Below are 21,831 nucleotides of genomic sequence, written 5' to 3' on the forward strand. Positions count from 1 at the left end.
AATTTGGCCTTTTTTTAAACGTTCTTTCATGAACTATGTCATATACATCATATTTTTTGTAACGAGTCCGTAAAAAAAAGAAGCCAAATTTGGCCTTAAAAAGACCAATCTGTCAAACCTTATAAAGGCCAAATTTTAAAAGCAACAACGGCTTCGATTGTCGCGTAAACCTAGTCTAATAAAATTGATGAAAAAATAATAAAAATGAATTTTTTTCTGGTTTTATTTCAGTTATTAGGTTTAATGTGTTTTATATAAAAAAATAAAATACTCACACACTTATTGATCCGTGCTGAAATAATAACGTTATTATTTAAAAAGCCATTCTTAACATGGGGAAGGGAGAGTGTTTTGTACCTATTCTGTACTTTAACCTTACAATTGAATAAAAAAAAAAACATCATAAAACTTTAATTAAACGTGGAAATACAATTTAAAAAATAGCACGGATCAGTAAGTGCATTTTAGCACCAAAAATGAATAGTTTTTATAAATTTTTCTTTGTCAAATAATTTACGCCGCTAAACTACACATTTACCCACTTTTTTTTTTTTTAATTTCATATGTGTAAGGATGTGGTTTGGTAGAAACCTTTTGCAAATCGGAGATTGTTACATTTACTTTTAGCAGTCCCGTGGACTACTGTCGACTTCTAGAGATTCTAGCACCTGTAACTCGGTCTTAAAAATTGATAGATCCCGATTATGAATTGGTGAACACCGACTCACACCCTTAACTTATATACAACTCTGCATTTCATTTTCAATTGTGTTTGGTTTCCACAGTAATTAATCTAAAAGTGCCAATTGAATATGCTGTAAACTGAGAAATGGTGAGATGAGTGATTATTATTATTATTATTAGTAGTAGTAGTAGTAGTAGTAAGCTGACGGAGAAATTGTTTTATCTAAAATTGATTTTTACATTTATCCTTTTGGTGACGGTGAAAATGGAAGAAAAAACATTAAAAAAAAATTAAGCATTTCTTTTTGTTGTTGTTGCATTACATGTGCAATGTCAGGAAGAAGAAGAAGAAACCGTTTTCTTTTCCATTTTTAAATTATAATTTGTCGCAAGAATAATTTTCAGAAGTTAAAACTCGCTCAACTGAAATTTTAACGATACTTGTCAAAAATACGAATGTTTAAATATTATATGAACACTTGCGAATGTAATTAGAATTCGTCACGCGTCAGCTCATTACGCCATATCTTTAGAGAAGGATAATTGGAAATTGAGACGATGGCGATTCCATATTTTTATCATCGGATGAACATTAGTGACGCATAATTTCGAGTGGACGCCAACATTCTCCCTTAAATTGATCCAAGTGTTGTAACAAGGAAAAACTGACTTTCTTTTTCAACATCTGATATCATATTCGGTGTTTCGTTTTCTTTCGTGTCGGAAATGGAATGAATTACTTGATTCAACTGCACGGTGAAATGCAAGGTACGTTTTAAAAGAAAAATAAACGCACAAAAACAAAAAAACACACAAAAAAATGCAAGATTTCCTAGTTTTTAGCAAAACATTTAAAAGAATTGACTTATTAATTATTGTTTTTGTTTGTATTATTTTATTTATTCATTTTTGCATTGCATTTAATAAATATGGTTGTATGTTTTTTTATGCGTGCAATCTTTTAAACTGAACTGAAAAGTCCTTTAAAAAAATCGGTACTCATGCATTTATTGATTCGTGCTGAAATAATAACGTTATTTAAAAAGCCATTCTTAACATGGGGAGGGTGTTTTGTACCTATTCTGTACTTTAACCTTACAATTGAATAAAAAAAAAAAAACGGTGATAAATGCACTTACTGATCCGCGCTATTTTTTAAATCGTATTTCTAAGTTTAATTAAAGTTTACATGTTTTTTTTTATTCAATTGTAAGCTTAAAGTACAGAATAGGTACAAAACACCCTCCCCATGTTAAGAATGGCTTTTTAAATAATAACGTTATTATTTCAGCACGGATCAATAAGTGCATGTGCGTGAGTACCAAAAAAACATATCATGAAACTTTAATTAAACTTGGAAATACGATTTAAAAAAATAGCGCGGATCAGTAAGTACATTAGCACCAAAAACTCATATTCAATAAGACGTTTTTAATTCCCGACCTTCGTACTAGATGTGATATCTTTCTTGTCCTCAGTCGGAGCAGGAGAAAATTTCTACGACTGAAGTAATTTTATTTCTTCTTCAGAGTGTCCCTTCTTTGGGAGAGCTGGATTTTCTCCGTATTAAAAAAATTACCTTGTAAGTTTGCCCACGTGAGGAGAAAAGTATAAATTACCCTAATTCGAAAATATCTTTATTTTATTATTTTCTGGAATTATTGTTCTTATTTACTAACATACGATAAATAACTCATTCAAACATTTAATGCCCCCCCCCCTAATAACTATTAAAAAATACATCGCAAATAATTAAAAAAAAAAAAAAAAAAAAAAAATCTGGGTTCTCATGTGTTTCCCTGTTTCTAATTTGTTTTTTTTTTTTCTCATAGTATTTGCAAGTTAAATTCAATTTTTACGATATTTTGGTTTATTAAATTGTTAGGCCATGTGCGCGCTTGCGCGTACAAAATAGCGACCCGTGATAACATATAGAATTACATGGTTTAATATTTGGAAAACTACTTGTTTTTCGTCTAATTTTATTTTTTCGCCACACTTTGACAAGGCAGTTGGGTACGCGAGTGCACATTTAACAGCCTTTTTTATACTCTGGTATAAGCTGGTAAAAGGGAACAGATACCATTTATTTATGGTATCTGGATGAATAAAACTCCAATTAACGGAGTTGAATTATCAGTTCTAGGAAAGACGATGTTGTTCGTCTAAAAATTCCTATCATAATAGGAATAAATACTTGGTAAAAGGAAAAAAAGGGAAGCATGGTTGGTTGACCTCGAGGCCTGCACTTGGGGAAGATTTTTTTTTTTTAGCATCCACACCCTGGCAGAGTTTTTTGCAGAAGAGAACGAAAATGTCTGTGAGTTTTTAAACTGCACGCACAGGAAGTTTTCTAGTGGTCCAGTCCACTGGTCCAATCAAAGACCTGAAAAAGAAACCCTGTCATTCAGCGCCTCAACCAATCAGGCTCGCCTTTCCATGTACAATTTCCAACACCCTGCCAAGGGAAGAAAAAGGAATAGGTATCTATTACTTTTTTTTTTTTTTTAATACTAATTACAATTTATCTATGTCACTTAATGGGCATTTAAAATAATCAGTTGCAAGGACCTAACAAACTTATGGGTTTAGCATCTTTAGTTAAGGTAATTATGAGTTATTTAAGGTAATTTACGAGTTAGTTTTATAAACAACTAGCAGGAGTGCCCGGCGTTGCTCGGGTGTTTGGAGGTGTATGCTGTGCAAAAAAAAGCAAAAAAACAAAAAAAAATGGTTAATTTTTTAAAACTTTGACCCCTATTATGACCCCTTAAAATTTATAGTTTCGGGCTCAAATCACTTTATTAAGTTAGATCCAGGTTCAAGGAACCTATATCTAAAGTTTCAAGTGTCTAGACCCAAAATTGTCGGAGGAGTTTGGTAGAGTTCTTAAAGGTCAAACGTTGAAATTTGACCCCTTAACAGCCAAATTTCTGGCTGACACCCGTCACATCGATTTTCCCAAATCTCAGTACCCGGTATTTCAAATTTCGAGTATATAGACTAAAAATTGACAGAGTTATTGCGTAGGGAAATGTACACAGACAGACAGACAGACACGTTCACTTTTATAGATATATAGATAGATAGACAGATAGATGAAACAAAAATATATACGTATACATAAATATATATGGAAACGATTTTGTGTTCATTGTAAGCTTTTTACGCAAATATTTCGCAAGTATAAATCATGTAGAATATCTGCATGAATATAATTACCCGTAATAGTTAACTAAAGGTAATCACCCTATAAGAAAACTGAAAAACCTAATAGGGAATTAATTAAAAATGAATGTTTAAAAGAATATGCAAATTAGTTAGATCTTTTGCTAATGAATGCAATTCGATAACTCATATATAATAAAATTGTATTTTCTTTTTAAATAAATAGAAAAAAGCGTTGAGTTCGGCTGTGTTTTCGTTTTGCTGCTGTCCAGAGACCGGCTGCCGGTCCCTGTTGGGCGGGTGAGCCTTGTTTTTATTTTTCTGCCTCCCCGCGAGGCCATTATTGACTGTCTTGTTTACGAATTATTTCAGGTTGTCTCTTTTTCCGACTCGACCGGTCTGCGTCTGAGGTGGTTGTTCGAAGTCATATCCAACGGAAACTTCAGCCGGGCCAACCGGGAAGAAGACGCAGAGGAGGAGGGTAACTTGGCCGGGCTCCGGTGCAGACATGTCTAGCCCGGGGTCCGAAGCCACCTCTGAGCACAGGATTAGGCCTTGGAAAAAAAAAATTCTACCGCCACGTGGTCCGAGTTCCGACCCCTCGCCTAACCCGGTTTCTGGCGTTCGTGTCCCCGACACGCCCGCCGGTTCAGGCCCAGTAGACAGACCACTAGGATGGATTAATGTTGACCCCCGCACAAAACTCGGTGTTGTCCCCCGCACCGCTAATTTAGGGGAATCGTTTGCGTTAGGCAGCGACTCTCACGTAACTAGTCGTACTGCTGTTCCCGGCAGTAATAGTAGTAGCAGTAGATTTAGGCCAGCTGAAAGAGGTGTTCCGACTCGGTGGAATCACCCGAGGAAGAGGGCTTTAACTGTCAGCCCTCCCGCCCATGGGAGAACGGACCCCCTAGGGTCGGGAATTAAACCAGCAACCTCTGGAGATATCTCAATATGGAGAAGCACCGAGTCGGAACAGACGTTTTCGAACGGGTTGCCAGACGACAGGGAAGAGGCCATAAACATGTTAACGCTTTTAGACGAACAGTTGAACGACGCGAAGCAAGCCGACATAGAATTTAGTAGCAGCGACAGTAGCGCTGATGAATGCAACAGACAAGAACTGCTACTACGACAAGCGAGAAAGTCGCGTCAACGAGAAAGAAAGGGGGCTGCTCAGACTGAAAGAGAGAATGGGGCAGCTAGTGCCACAGCCACAAAAAAACCGGCACTGACCCCTAAACCGTCGTCCCCAAGGGAGAAGCCGGGAGAGTGGCCGACGTTGCCAGGGAGTTCACAAACAATAGACTCGTCCGGTTCTATTATTGCCCCGGGACAGAAATCACCGCTGTTAACAGTGTCACAGACAACACCGCAGACGGCCGCGGCGGCAGTGGTAAAAGACTGGGGCCCCCAGTCGCAACTAACTCCCGGGGATTACCGCCGGTTATTCGATACAAAATATAAGGATTTGACCGACGGAAATGTTATTAGAGTAGAACCGAAAACTATGAAAGAACTTTCAAAGAGAATAATATCGTTAGTCTCCATAGACACAAAGAAACGAGCGCTAACCGGTGTGCCGAAAGACGACATGGCGAAAATTCTGGGGGAATTAAATATCCCCGCAACCTATATCTGCCGTAGAAGCTATGCAGTGTGGGATTTACTACTGCCCAAAGAGGAAGACGCCGCCAATATTTTCAAATCGGAACACATGTGGCGACATATTCGACTTAAGCCGGAATATTTAAGTAAGACGCGGACGAACGTGTCTATTTTGGGAGTCCCCTGTATTCTCGGCCCTGAGCAATTAGGGGCCTTTATGAGTCAATATGGGGACGTAGAGTCCGTCATTCCTGTCCGTGGTCCCCGTAACCTTATGGTAGGGGACTACAACCTAAAAATGCGTGTTGACAAGGAAGGATTACAAAACATCCCCCCCATGCTCAGGTGCGACATATGGTCGATGAGCATTATAGTAGAAGGTCGCAGGCCCCACTGTTGGAATTGTCAACAGCAGGGCCATATGGCACGGGAATGTCCGAAAAGAAACCCACAGACAGTAGTAGTAGTAGCAAAGCCGGCGGCAGTGGTACCAGCAGCCCCTGAGAAGCTAACCGGAGGGGGCAAAGAAGCAACAACGTCGGACGGCTGGACTACAGTGGTAAAGAAGAATGGCAGAACCACCAAGACCCCCTCCACAAGAGAGCAGCCCCCTGAGGTACAAGGTCAGCCGGTTCCCACAGTGTCGTCAACGGTCTCTTCCACCAACATTACCACTAAAGAAGTTGTTAGCGGCCAGAAAAGAATGCATCCGGTCTCCTCGTCTGACTCAGAAGGGGAGCACGATAAGGAAACGGCTACTGTGATAGAGTACCAAGTGCCGAAAAAGGAAACTAAAAAGAAGGCGAGAAAAAACAAGGAGGCAGGGTCCCGTTCCCCGTCCCCTATGAATGTAGAGAAGACTGTCTCTACGGTGCAGCCACCCAAAACTCCTACCCTAACCTCATCGGCTGAACCAAAATCCCCATCCCTTTTCGATACCCCCCCCAACCGGTGCCCGCTCGTTGTCCCGGGAGAAGCCGGCGACAAAAACCAACAGCGGTAGAAGAGCCGCCTCTGTATCTCCTGTAAGGAGTGAAAAGACGAAAAAGCTCCCCTACCTTCCTGGAGACCGGATTTGCGAAGTAGACCCCCTTCACGCTGACACGTATATAACGCAGCGCCATAGGGGCCTGATTAAGCCGCTTAGAGAAATGAAAATAATCGACGGGAAAAGTGTTACCAACCCTAAAAACTTCCCAGACGCCCCCCTAGTCATGACCTTTGTGCGCCATACAAAAACTGGACGCACGAAGGCCATGTGGAATATGATCGACGACGCCAGGGGGGCGATTCCAGATTTAAAGTTGGTGGAAGAGAGGCATGACTCCCTCGATCAGCTGGCGCCGAGATGCGAAGGTAGGGTTCCTATTTACGTCCACCCTTGTTTGTATAGGGCCCTTAAATTAACGTTTCCCCTGGATGTCGGAGGTATTGCGCGAGACGGACGAGTAACGTCCGAGTTGCTTTCGGGCAACCTCGCCCAGTCCTGCGGCACCCTTTCTAGCAAAGACTTTAGGTCGGTGGTTGCGGATATCTAGACACAATGGCCACGTCCTTGAGCTTGTGTAGTTTGAACGTTAGGGGCATGAGGTGCCGAAGCAAAGCCGCTAGGGTACTGAGGGACCTCATGTCGATGAATATAGATGTGGCTGCGTTACAGGAGACTCACTACGATTGCGTTGACGATCATCGGGTGCTGGAGGGGCATTATGATGTCCTTTCAACATACGGTGATAGTCAAAGTAGGGGGGTTTCCTTGTTAGTTAGGCGCACCCTTTCTGCAACGGTTAGCGTTGTTCACGCGGATGCTGATGGTAGACTGATCGTGGCCGATGTTGCCGTGGCAAATAGAGCGTTTCGAGTCGTCGTGGTGTATGCGCCCAATTGCGTACGGGAGCGGGTTTCCTTTTTCCGGCGGTTGGAGGTGTTTCTCGGGGGTTCGGAACGGTTAATACTAGTGGGTGATTGGAATGCCATCCTTGACCCCAGGGCAGATAAGGTGGGCGGGACTAGCGGGACGGATGGGTGTGAAACCAGTCTGTCGGACCTGATGGCTAGATGCGATCTGGTAGACAGGTATCGGGTGGATCACCCGGGGCGGGAGACGTGGACGTGGCTCTCTAGCAGGCCTTCCGCTTCAAGTACTTACTTGGATAGGTTGTTAGTTAGAAGAGGCAACATAGAATACATATCTTGTCCCACGTTCCACTGGTTAGGCCACTCTGACCACAAACTACTTGTGGCCAGGTTAGACTTAGATAGCAACCCCAAGTTAGCTGGGTACTGGAAGTTAAATACCTCCCTACTGGAGATAGGTGACTTTCGGGAAAGGCTAACTAAACACATACAGAAGGGATTAGTGGGGGCGGTTACCGGGAGTAAGTGGTGGGTAAACGCCAAATCTAGCAATAGAGACTTCTCTGTCAAATATGGCCAACGCCTCGCGCTAGATAGGGCCAAGGCAGAGAAGCGTCTAGAGGATAGACTATCCCGGGCGGTGGCTGGGGGGGATTCCCTAGAAATAGGGTTAGCTAAGGCGGATCTGAGTCGTTTGGCTAGCGAGCGATATCAGGGCCAGGTAGTTAGGGCTAGAATTAAAAAGATGCCCAACGAAGCTGTGAATGTTGACAAAGCCGAACGAGTCTATTCGCTCGGGCGCAAATCGGATAACTACATTCGTAAAATTCAGAGCCCGGAAGGGGACTCCTTAGTGTCGGCTCGGGGGATTTGCGAGCGGTTTCGAGTGCACTTTGAAGATCTCTTTGCGCAGCTGTCCAGGCTCCGCGTCCAGGAGTTTGGCAACTATTTGGCTGGCTCGCCCCGCCTGGAGGCGGCCCGAGCGGCTGGTTGCGATGGTCGGGTTACAGAGTGTGAGGTCATAGCTGCTATGAAGCAGGTCGCCTATAACAGATCACCAGGACTGGATGGACTACCCTACGAACTTTACTTGAGGATGTCGCACATGTTTGTTCCGATTCTGACGGGTGTGTTTAACCACTGGTTTGACACGGGATCTATCCCGAGTCAGGTTACCAAAGGAGTGGTCACACTTCTGAAGAAGAACGACACACATGTTGGGGGGATAGATGATTTTAGGCCAATCACGTTGCTGAATACGGATTTAAAAATCCTGGCCCGAGTGCTGGCGAATCGTTTGCAGATTGTTATCGCTGACTTGGTCGAACCGGATCAGAATTACGCTGTGAAGGGAAGATCAATTCAAAATAATTTGCATTTGATACGTACAGTCATAGAAAATTTAGAAGACGACACTGAAGCCGCGCTGATTAATTTGGATCAGTCCAAGGCGTTTGATAGGGTGGATCATCGTTTCCTGATGGCTGTTTTAGAGACCGCCGGATTTGGATCCGGCTTCTGCAGATGGATTTCCATTTTGTACGCTCGGCCGACGGCAGTTGTGCAGGTCAACGGGGTGCGGTCGGCGCCGTTCGCGGTTTCTCGGTCGGTGCGACAGGGGTGTCCGTTGTCGCCCTTGCTGTATGTCCTCGCGCTGGAACCATTCCTTAGGAAAGTGAGGACCAGGGTGGCTGGACCGGCCCTGCGTGGAATTGCTCTTCCTGGCGGTGCGCGAGCCAGGGTTTCCGTGTTTGCCGATGATGTCACCGTATTTGTTTCGAGCGTCGTTGATATTATTACGGTGATTAAGGCTCTCAAGCGTTATGAACAAGTTACAGGGGCCGTAGTCAATCTCAGCAAATCCGTTGGCCTGAGGTTTGCCGCTTGGCGGGGCTCGAATGCTTTGCCTGGCGCATTTGTCTGGACGGATGGCCCGGTCCGTATTCTGGGTGTTTGGTTTGGACCCGGTCTATGTCTAGATAAGAACTGGTCGGAAGTACAGAGCAAGGTCGAAGCGTCTGTCAGGGTTTGGCTTCGAAGGGGATTGTCCCTTAAAGGTAGGGCGGAGGCATGCGCCACTTATGTGTTTCCGCTGATCCTTTACCGATTGGCTGTACTTCCTCTGCCTGCGGTCCGCATGGCGGCCTTAACGCGTGCGCTTTTCTTACTGTTGTGGAATGAGCGACGGCCGCTTGTCCGTAGACAGGTCTGCACTCAACGTCTTGAAGATGGGGGCCTTGGGATGCCTGACCTGGCTAGCCACAAAAATGCCGAAAGGTTGGCGTTCCTGGGTAGAACTCTGATTGAGGAGTCTGATTGGGGTCCCCAATCATTTAATTGAATGCCAAAGAAGGCCGAGAGGGCAATCAAGATTCTTCAACGAATGCCGAAATGCGCTTAGAGCGATGCCAGGGTCCTTGGACCTTGCACAGCCTAGAAGGGCATTATATCGGGGATTAGTGGTGGGGACCGCTTCGGACCCGCTTGGGGAGCGGCTGCAGCTGTCGGAGGGGGAGGTTCGCTCTCTGTGGAATTGGGCGCCAGGCCGGGGATACCTTAACAATTCCGAATTTTCCCTGACCTGGCGATTGGTTAGAAACGCTCTACCCCTCAATGACATATTGTTTAGAATTGGTATGGTATTTAGTCCCTTTTGTCCACGGTGCGATGAAGATAGCTTAGAAACCGTAGAACATGCTTTTTATACTTGTTCCAAGCTCCGTGAATTCTGGGAGTATGTCAGTGAGGTCACGGCTCGCATCGTCCCCGATCAGGTGACGATCCTGGATTTAGCATCCGTTGTCTACAACGCAGATCCCTTGTGGCCTAGGGAGGAACGAATGGTGTTCCTAGCGACCTTGGCCGTAGCTAGACTGGTAGTGTGGGTTTCACGCATAGAGATAGGGCGTGGGGGGGAGCCACCTTCTCATCGGGATCTGATTTTGTATTTTAAACACCAACTTAAAATCAAAATCAGATGCGATAGAAGGAGGTTATCTCGCTCACAGTTTAGTAGGAGGTGGATTCACACCGCTAGTTTATGTGCGTTTGTACGAAACAAGCTTGAGTACGTGTTCCCTGCCTAGGCATGGCACACGCCGACCGTAAAAGCAACCCCCAGACCAGATCAAGATAATCCCGTAGTGGATCAGTCCCTTAGCTAGTTGGTATAAATGAGTTCCATGTCCCCAATCTTTATTTTAGGTGTTAGGATACCTCCAAAGAAGCCCAGTCCTGATTAATTTATTTTAGTCCCAACCCGTCCCGATGTTATTTTTCTTGGAGGTCACCGAATATCCCTTCCCCCCCCCCTTTATTTTGTCCGTAGCTGTGCCCACTCCCTCTTAGGAAGTGCTCCCTTGTTTTCGGCCGATACCGGAAAACAGGAAGCATTTCAAAATCAAATAGGTAAGGGTGGGTCAATACTAACACATTCACCGTTTAACGTTTTATTTGGTTCATTTATTTTTTATTACTGTTATTTTTCTTTATTTTGGCGTGTTTTTAAGGCTCTCATTATCCCCGCCCATCATCCGCATATATCATACACATCACAATTTCATCCGCATATATCATACACATCACAATTTCCATTTTGTCATTATTTCATTGTAAATATAAAGTCAAAAAAAAAAAAAAAAAAAAAAAAGCCATTGTATATAATTTTATTGTTAAAAAAAAAAAAAAAAAAATTGTACATATTGTCATCTGGGGCTTTAAGTAGATCCAACTCCTAGAGTGAATGCGGTATTGTGGTGATTGCAACTAGTGATAGGGAATAGACAAGTGGACGACCCCCGACACCCATCTTCCCCCCCACACCCTTTTTGGCCTCATGCCACATTTAAAAAGAATTAGTTGCCTGTTTTATATAATTTTAACCCTAAAATTCTGTAAAATTTGTGATTTTTCTTCTTAAATAAATATTTAAATAAATAGAAAAATAGGGTTTTTAATATATCACTACACACCAAAGGAATACGGAATTATAGGTATATAGATTTACCTTTTATAGGTTGCCAATATTAGTAATTTTAAGAATTATATTTTAACGTAAGTCTAATGGCAACAACTGAGGTTAAGGAAAGAGAAGGTCAAATGTTTAGTTTTCTGAACAATTCGGACAACTCCATTCCCCCAACTTTTTCAAGGAACGATTAAAGACTGGGCGGATTTTAGTGGTAACTCCAAGACCCTCTTGAAAAACGGGTCTGTGAGGAATCCAACAATATTTGATGTACTCACCAGGAGTAACAGAGAAAGGTTCAACGATGCCCAATTTTTCATAGTCATTGAACACTTGTAGATATTTATCTACTTCTCCAAGGAGACTGCCACTCTTTGCATAATTCTCAGAGAAGGTACATAATTGGAATCTACCTTAGCCAACTTATCGTAGTCCCACGGTAGATCAACATAATTATTTCCATCTTTAAGCATGACGGTTTTCTTAAAATCCTCTATCTTTGCTTCATCATATGAAGAAAGTTTAGCCTTCTCGTCGATACCTACGGAATCCAAGGAAAGAAATTGCTCTATACCGCGTTCAACGGAAGACTCCTCAAAGAAGGGGCCCAATGAATCCGTATACGACGGGATAGGATTCAACACACTATCCACCAAATATGTGGAACAAGCAGGTAATGAATTGCAAACTTGCTCAAAGGGAGGCAACTCATTGTGAGTTTTAATTATTTCGGGCTTCAAAAAATAACGCCCATCTCTGAAAGGAATAATTCTATTGGACATCTTCCACGCAGTGCCACTAATACATTCAACCATACGGAAATTTTGTATGTGTTGAATTAAATCTAGTCTGACAAGGCCATGTAGCTCCTTGTCATTTAGATCCCTGTATCCATTGCAGAGACGAAAGCCAGCTTCCGTAATGTTGGACGTGATTTCGTCGAACCTGTCTACTTGAAATCTCAAGTTAAGGCTGTCCGAGAACAGGGCAGCAAAAGGAAAAGGTTTCTGATTACCTAATTTGATGGAGACATTGAGCTCCTGGAGGTTCATAGGTCTTGTACCAATAATCATATTCACAGGCATGGTAACTGGCCTAGGTACTAATTCTTCCCTAGCTCTCAGTTCCTGCAAAACAGCTTGAGAAAAGAAGGATTTTTGGCTCCCAGTGTCCAAAATGCAATGAAAACCAACTGGGGTGCCCTTAGCCTTCAAGGACACTGATTACTGGGAATAGGCAGTTTTCGCCTTCAGTAAGGGAAGTCTTTCCGACAAAGGATTTTGAAGTTTGGGGGCACATTGTTGAAAAGTGACTTTTCAATCTGCAAGTAGTACAGGGGTAAGTAAATCCCTTTTTCTCTTTGCATTCTTGTTCCAAATGCCCCCCCCCCCGACATCTAATACATAATTGGAGCTCTTTAGCTCACGAAACCCTTGAATCGTAAGAGGTATACTTGGTGCAGTCCCTTACAGTGTGGTCTGCTAGTTTGCATAATTTGCAAAACTTGTGCTGGTAACCAGCATTATCATTAAGTTTTGGGGCATTTAAACCTCTTTTGAGTTTAACCGTTCTATCAGTAGAATTGGCCGCCATATCGGATTTGGCTTCAAGTGAAGAAAAAGGTGGCGGATTGGGAGCAAAATATTCCTGTCTTTTGGCGTTCAATGGCGCTGCCTGTAAAAAATCTACAATGTCAAAAAAATTAGCCATAATAGATAAAAACGTTGGAAAACGTTCCTTCGATCTGAACATTAGTTCTCTTCTAACGCTTACAGGGAACTTACGGAACAATATATCAGCAATAATAATACCCGAAGTGGAACTCTCTGTAAAGAAGTCGGTTCCAAAGGACTTATCTAGCTCAGACAAATCCATTTTAACCTGTTCAACATAGGTCTTGAGTTCTTCTAAATTCGAGATGCGCACCGTCGGAGGCATTATCTCCTCCAATATACGATCCTTGATGAGACGGATTCAGGTATTTCTCCTGCAAACAATTCAAGGCTATGATGTAATTGTCGGAGGTGACATCCAAACTGGAGATCAAGTCCTAAGCTTTCGCCTTTAATTTGGACTTTAGAAGTAATTTGTCCGCTTCTCCCACATTGGAGGTACAGAAATCAAACCTCCATAGAAAAGTTCTAAATTCAAACTTATCATCTGAAGGAGAGCCACTGAAACTGGGACATTCTAAGTCCAATCGTAAAGGCAGAGGAGCAGAAGGTTTCTTAACTACATGATTGGCCTTCAACAGAAGCAGCTCTTCTCTTATTTCAGATGAAAACTGCTCTGCCTCAAGACATATCTTCCTTCTCTCCTCGTGAGGTGATTTAACACCAGCTGGTCGATAATTTGATCAAGTTCCGAAATCCATCACTCCACGTCTGCCGCTCTCGAATGAATTGAAGACAGTGAGGCATTATCCTTCAACTATTCCACCGTATTCGATATTCAACATTTCTTGGCTTCAGTTTTAGCCAATACGTCTTTGCCGGCGCTCATTTTGAATAAGGGGACGAGCACTAAACAACGATGAAGGAGACCAGTCGTGAAAGAACGGATAGAAAATACCCTTCAAAGGCAAAATCCTGTCAACAACACCGTAAGAAATAGAGATATTGGGGGTTAAATTTAAACCATTTCAATTAAGCCTGCTAACTAAAATATCCCTTTTTTTAAATCGTTTACATGCGAGATGTAAGAACGAGAATGGAGGGGGGGTGAATTCTAATCCCTTGAATCAAACAATCTTAATTTTAGACAAGAATGCAAATTTAATAACCGAAAGAAATTTTTTTTTTTTTTTTTTATAAATTAATACCAGGTCTGCAGCAAAAACCCCAGGCTCGCAGAAAATGTTTAAATTAAAAACAGCGGCCCAGTCACCGCATGGAATTAACCTCACGTTGACCTACGCCCCCATGAAATTCGTCGAACTCTTGGATAAACGAAAAACACTTTGGGATAATTTATATTTATAAAATAAGAATTAACACGAAGAAATGTTTTTCTAAAAAACTGACCTAGTTAACTTTTCGAGGTCGTTAAGCAAGTTTTTTTTTTTTTTTAACACCTTTATTTTTTATAGAAAGGGGTTAATTCATTCAAGAAACATTTAGGTAGTGTTAAGCATTACTCAACTTATAAACATAACTTCAGTGACAACTCAATTAATTTTAAAACGGCCCTGGAGTATATTAAAGAGTATGCACTAAGTAAATACAAGCTAAATTATGAACAAAATATTAAATATTTTTAGGTCCTTTTTGCAAAAATAAAATGAAGAAGGATATAAACTATTTAGCATATCTTTTTAGCAAAATAAAACGAAAAAAGATAGAAACTATCAGCATAAATTTTTCGCAAAATAAAGTTTGTGAGAATTAATTTCCTCACACGCTTTAGAACTCGGCAGCTGAAAAAGGACAATGGAATAAAGCAAGTCTTACCTGAGGTGAAGAATTTCAGTCTTCTAAGAAGGATTACGAAAAATATGCCCATTTCTCACGTCTCTGAGAGTCTGGTAGTTTTCTTGAGGTGTTGAATTGCTTCTCTTCGGAGAAGCTGGTAAAAGGGAACAGAAACCATTTATTTATGGTATCTGGATGAATAAAACTCCAATTAACGGAGTTGAATTATCAGTTCTAGGAAAGACGATGTTTGTCTAAAAATTCCTATCATAATAGGAATAAATACTTGGTAAAAGGAAAAAAGGGAAGCATGGTTGGTTGACCTCGAGGCCTGCCCTTGGGGGAGATATTCTTTTTTGGCGTCCACACCCTGGTATGGTTTTTTGCAAAGAGAACAAAAATGTCTGTGAGTTTTAAAACTGCGCATGCAGGAAGTTCTCTAGCGGTCCAATCAAAGACCTGAAAAAGAAACCCTGTCATTCGGCGCCTCAACCAATCAGGCTCACCTTTCCATGTACAATTTCCAACAATAGTCGCAGAGCTACAAAAATCTATTTATTTCTATGCGAATGTGAGACGAGCCTTGAAGTAAAATAATACCGATTTTTCTTTATTTTTTAATTTCCTTGTGTATTTATTGAAAGTTGAAAACAGAAAAAAAACCTTTTAGCCAATAAACACTAAAATGCACCCTCCCTCGGTTGGCCAGAAAGTGGGTACTCATTTTAAGTTAAATTTACATGGAAAAGTGATCATCCACTTTTTGAAAAAGTAATTTCTTCATATCATGAAAACTATTTTGTTGCGACAGAAACGGTTTTCAGATTCGTTTTTAGCACACCAAAATCTACAAAAAAAAAAAAATTTGTTATATATGAACGTGATGGGCCTTAATGTAAAATTTTACCCGATTTTGGGGGAGGGGGATAAGTTGTGAAAAAGAAAAAAAAATTACAATGGAATTTAAATTTCCATTTTTATTTTATCCAAATATTTTTTTGTACATTTATAAAAAAAAAAATGCTTACGCAACTATTTGAGTGGATAAAGGACTTCGATTCTTATAATTTAAATTATTTCTTTAAATTATAGGAAGAATCAAAGCTCTTTGTCCACTCAAATAGTTGCGTAAGCATATTTTTTTTCTTTATAAATGTACAAAAAAATATCTGGATAAAATAAAAATGAATTTAAAATGAAAATAAAATAACAAATTTAAAATGAATTGATATAAAAATAAAATCAATTTGGCATTTTTTGTGGCTGAAAAAGTTGTTCATGGCTAAATAGACAAATGTTTGCGCAGAGTCTACACTCGTCATTAAGTACCAAAAACTCCACTGCTACGAATTCGGAATAGAGGCATGCGAGTGAGGGGGCGGGGAGGGGGGGGGTAGAAAACAACTATTTGAGAATCCAAACACAAATAAAATGGGACCCCCCATCAACAATATGACCAGTTTTGATCAGCTGTTTCTGTTCATTGTAGAACGTTAGGTACCTCCAACGCGCGCCAATTTTACCCCCCCCCCCTACATGTAACAGGATGTAATTTAATTTAACATTAGCATCCTAACTTTTGGACTATTTAAAATGAGAAGCTTAAAAAAAAAAACTGCTAATATTTTAAAAATTTTTACAGCACAAAAATAAGGAAAGGGCGAGACAAACATCGGGTTTACATTATCGACGCTTTAAAACAATGTTTCTATGTAGCGACGTTTTTTAAACTGTAGACACACCCATGTTTTAAAAATTTAGCAAAAATTAAATAAGTCATATTTTCCTGAAATTTTCGATATTTATTCATTTTTAAATAAACTTACATAATAAAAGTAGGTTTCGTTAAATATATTAGAGGATATATATATATATATATATATATATATATATAATTAGGTGTTCTACCTTCCCCCTCCACCCCATATTTCATGTTACGAAAACTAAAAAAAAATAAATATAGGGCGATAAAAATTTCAACATTTTTTTAAGCTGAAAAGATCAATTAAAAAATAGTTATATATATATATATATATATATATATATATATATATACGAGCAGTTCCGCCCGGCTTTGCTCGGGCCCTATGTACTGTTCATAAGTTTATGTGCATATATATACATTAAAAATTGAATATGTAAAGTAATGCCTTTCTCTATAATAGTCTTCCTTAACTACCATAGACAGACTGACAGTTTCACTTTTATAGATATACTAGCGAGGGGTACCCGGCATTGCCCGGGTGTTTGGAGGTGTGTGTGGTTTTGGGTAAATGAAAACTCCAGGGAGGGGGGGGGGGTAAAATAAAAAAAAGTTTTGGTAGGTAAGTATGAGGATCGCACCCGAACGCTTGAGGCAAATTTGGAAATTAAAGTGTGAAAAACAAAAACGTGCGATGTTAACCATTGCACCACCGCAACATACTGACGTTTGAATTTATTTAATTACTTAAATTGGCAGGTGCACGTTTTAATGATTTAATGAGGTCAACTTTTGACTGTGGGGTAGCATTTCATTTAGTACGGGAATGCTTTTTTTTTTTTTACCCCCCAAGATGTTGGGGGTAGGGGGAAACATTATAGAAAAAGGCCTAACCTATATGCGGCGAGCGAAAACTGTTGAATATTTATCTTCCCAAAGTTGAACAAATTAAATAGACAGGCGAGCTCCGTTGTTAAATCTGAGATATTACAAGTTACATGTGATATAAAAAGTTTTAAAAAGTTGTTAGGTGACCGACCGCTTCTCTGAAAAAAGCCTTTTGTAGACATACAGAAAAAGCGAACATACATACACACATTTTCGCTTTTATATTTATAGAAGATAGATAGATAGATTGGATGCAGTATATAGTAATGATTTTAAAAGTATTAAAAAAAGACTCATGCACCACCACTGAGAATCAAAACCAAAACGTTCAGCTCACAATTTATTTTGCCTCCGCTCTCAACTAAATTAAAACGTGAACTAATAGCTACTACGTCATGCATTCGTAATGCCGGCGTCCGACCTTCACCTAGCAAATTTCATTTTTTAAAATTTTCACACATTTGCACCGATTTTTCCGGGCTAAAACCCAAATATAAAGTTTTGCATGGATTCAAATACCTTATATATGAATTTTCATGTCTGTAGACCAAAAACTCTAGGAGGAGTTTGGTAGGCAAAATTTGTTAAACAAAAATATATACATACTAGCTGTACCCTGCCACGCGTTGCTGTGGCTCAAGTTGGCGCAATGGAAAAAGTTCCAAAATGAGAAAAAGTATGTTTTTTATAGGTTTAATTTTCCATTTTGCATGGGTACACAGTTTTTGTTGTTCCATTTTCTTAGCTGATATAGAGAATTTCTGGTTTGGTAACTCGTGAATATGTAACATAAATTGTCCATGTGAAAAAACAAAGCTTGGATTGGTTTATATTTCACAACATGATAATTAGTACACCAAATTTCAGTTGCAATACATGCGGTGGCATCCCTGGCAAATATAGCTGTTGGATAATTAACCACTTTATCTGCTTTCACAACAGTGTCGAGTGATTTGTATTTGACTACCTCACTTGGAATTTTACATTGAATAATAGCGTTAAGTTCATGGGCGTCTTTGTATTGACCTGCAAGAATAGCTCATTCACTCAGTCAAGTGGAATTCTTATAATTTGAATATCTGCAAAAACCTTTTAAACTAACTGTTCTTTTGATGAAATAAAATTACAGAAATTACAGAAGTTAAAAGTCAAAGAATTTTGCCCTTAACTCTGATCAGCTGGCACTTTTTCGTACCCAATTTCCCACAAGTGATGCAAAAGTTTTTGTGCAGATCAAACAGTCTGCAACTGGACATGCATATTTTGAGTTAAGTTTAATGTCTTCACATGGAACAAAAAAGTAGAGTATTTGAAGCAAGCATTTATTTCATCTGCTGATGTTGATTGAAGAATAACAGGTAACATTTGTCTGAAATCTTCTGCAAGCAATATTACTGCATTCCCAAATGGTCTGACATTGCCATGCAAATCTTGCAAGGATCGACCAAGAGCCTCAAGTGATTTTTTTGCGTACCATTGTGCATTCATCCTAAACAATAAGTTTGCATTTCTGCAATATTTTTCCCCATATTGGATATTTTGAAGATGTCGAACATAAGATTTTTGAAAAATTGAATGTTTTAAAGTAGAATAAATAATTCTTCTACTTGGCAGCAAGGTCGTAGGTATTCCTCATGCAGCAAGGGCTAAGGCTATGTCATTTTATTACTTCCAAATAACTTCTATTCTCACAGTCAGTAAATTAGGTGACTAAAATAGGATTTATCCATGTTTTGACAATGCCTTATTCACTGTAATTAATTTAGGAGACTAAAATAGGATGAGGGATTAGAGATGGACAGATAGAGAGGAAGATATATAGATAGAAAAGAGAAAGTGAGATGAAAATAGAGAAAGAGAAGGAGATAGAGAGATAAAGGGATTGATAGATAAAGAGAGAGGGGAGAGTTAGAAACAGAGAGGGATGAGACAGAGGAAAGGAGAGAGATAGAGGGAGTTAGAGAGAGAAAGGGGCTCAAAGAGAGATGGAGAGGGTGATATAGAGAGAAAGATTGAGAGAGGGAAAGGGAGAGATGGATAGAGAGAGATATTAAGAGAGGAAGAGAGAAACAGGTGAGCTACACTTCACCGTTTTTTTCCTCATTCAGTAGAAAAGAAATCTTTCGAGACTGAGGCAATTTTAATTTTTTGTTACTATCCAGAGTAACCTTTTTTTTTGGGGGGGGGGCTAGATTTTCCACGCATTAGAAACCGACCGGGTTATCTGTACTTTCACCTAACAAATTAATAAAAGAAAAAGATTTTGTAAAATTTGAATTTAACATGAAAATACTATTTTAAAAAATAGCACGATAACATAAGTGCATAAGTGCCACTTTATGTACTTTTTTTTTTTTTTTTTTTTTTTTTTTTTTTTTTTTTACACAGTGATCACCACTTATCAAGGCCCGGAAGCCACTCAGGGATAAGGGTTATTGCAAGTACATTACGTTAGTGTGGAGATTTGATGAAGTGTTTAGTTAAGGGGGCGGTTCATTAGGAATTTGTTAACATTGGACTTGAAGACATCCAAGTTGTAGTCCGGTGGGAAGCAGGCAGACGGAACAGAGTTCCACAGGCGTGCAGTTCTAAGAAAGAAGCTCTGTTCATGGAATCCGCGTTTTGATTTAGGCACAGATATAGAGTGGGGGAAATTTTTCACAGTGGATTCAGCTAGACGGGTGTTTTTCGTGAAAGATTGGCGAGGGGGGACCAGAGATTGGAATTCAGACGAGCATCTGCCATGGAAATAACGTTGAGTTACATGGCGACCAGCATAATTATTTAATGGTCGCTCCCTTAGACCCCCCCCCCCCAGTCAAGGCTAATGCATGCACACATAACATTTTTTTATTTATTGAGGTTGGCTTAGTAACTAAACGATTTATTGATAATTTTGTAACCCTTAAACGCATGCTGGAAGATTTAAATTGGTTCATTATTGTTGTAATGAAAAAAAAAAAGTTTCATTCAACACAAAACCAAAAACACATATTAATGATAAATGATTTATTATTCTATTCATTGAAATTTAATAATTTTTAGATAAAAAAAAGTAAAAAAAAGTTAATAAAAAAAATAGTTGCTTATGTATGCATGTAAAAATGCTTGTAAAAGTGAGAAATTATTTTAATCATTTAAAAAACTTGTCTTATTTTTTTGTTTTATTTTTAGATTAGGTCCACGTTATAACCACCCCAACATCCTCATCTTAAGAACAGCTTCCGGAATAAACACCACTTTTGGAGGGGGGGGGCTATTTGCAAAATTTAACTGATATTTGTGGTCCTGGATATGACCTTAAACGATATCCGATGGTGAGGGCCCCAGCTTGCAGGCCTTAGGGAGTGTGGAGCCACCCTTTAATTGCCATTGCTCCCAGGTCCACTCTGACCCGGAGTGCTAGCACCTGTTAGGGTCCCAACTATGGGTTAAATAGAATACGACTTAAAAAACAAATATACTATATTAAAAAATCGTTCTTCAAAATCACCAGATTTGGCATTAAATAACCTGAAAAGGGTTGATATGCCGTAAAACAAAACAACCAACCAACTGATATTTGTTGTCAGCATACCCACCCGAAAATACTATTAAAAAAAGGGGAGGGGTTCAGTGCCCGTTGCAGAGAAGTAGATTTATTTATGAATGAAAGTTGCGAAGAAGTAAATTTATTTATCAATAAAAGTCGTCATTTAAAAAAGAAAATTGTGGAGGTGGACCTAAATGTAAATATTTACCCAAAAAACTATCTCGAAGTTTATTACAAAAACGTTTTGTTTTCGCACTATTCAATAATTTGTTCATCCGCGCATATAAATTAAAAAATATTTGTAAAAGTGAGAAGTTATCAGTAAATGATTTAGTTTTTTTTTTATTTATTTATTTGTTTTTTACATTAGGTCCACCTCCACAAATGTAAAGAACGGCTTTCAGAATAAACACCCTCAACCTCTCCATGTAAACAACGGATTTCGAATAAACACCATTGGGAGGGGGGGGGGGGTTGTCAACATACCCATCCGCAAATACTATTAAAAAAAAAAAAGTCGTCATTTAAAAAGAAATTTAAAATCAAATGTTTGTAAAAGTGAGAAATTATTAATAAATGTTTAGTAAGATTTTTCGGTGCTAATAGAGAGAGTGATCCGCGCAATTTTTTAAATCATATTTCCACGTTTAATTAAAGTTTTATGTCTTTTTTTTTTTATTCAATTGCAGAATAGGTACAAAACACCCTCCCCTCCCCATGTTAAGAATGGCTTTTTAAATAATAATGTTATTATTTCAACACTGATCACTCTCTGCATGAGTACCCATTTTTCCTTTTAATATTCATAAAAAGTAAAACTTTTTTTAAAATAAATAAATAAATAAATGTTTGTAAATGTGACAAATAATCGTTTAGTTACGGCAACGTCAGTAAATAAAAGATGTTACGTGCGGGGTGAGGTGGGGACTAAGGGAGCGACTATTATTTTTTTCTGCTGGTCGCCATGGAACTCAACGCCCAAGGAGTACCAAATTGTAATTTTTTTTGTCAAATA

At 39.6% G+C, this 21,831-nt stretch overlaps 1 protein-coding gene across 2 annotated transcripts in view; it reads left to right on the plus strand.

Annotated features, from left to right (window-relative positions):
* Positions 1 to 575: 575 nt before the first annotated feature.
* The window catches only part of LOC145276875 (uncharacterized), a 190,036-nt gene continuing 168,780 nt past the window's right edge, over positions 576 to 21,831 (plus strand). For both annotated transcript variants that reach the window (XM_080128291.1, XM_080128292.1), the window contains exon 1: positions 576 to 1,452. In XM_080128291.1, coding sequence (XP_079984417.1) covers positions 1,416 to 1,452 — 37 coding nt within the window. In that variant the 5' untranslated portion in view covers positions 576 to 1,415. The remainder of the gene's footprint in view (positions 1,453 to 21,831) is intronic.

This window comes from Euprymna scolopes, chromosome 5 (genome assembly GCF_053919585.1).
Source record: "Euprymna scolopes isolate OS-2025 chromosome 5, ASM5391958v1, whole genome shotgun sequence".
NCBI classification, from domain to species: domain Eukaryota; kingdom Metazoa; phylum Mollusca; class Cephalopoda; order Sepiida; family Sepiolidae; genus Euprymna; species Euprymna scolopes.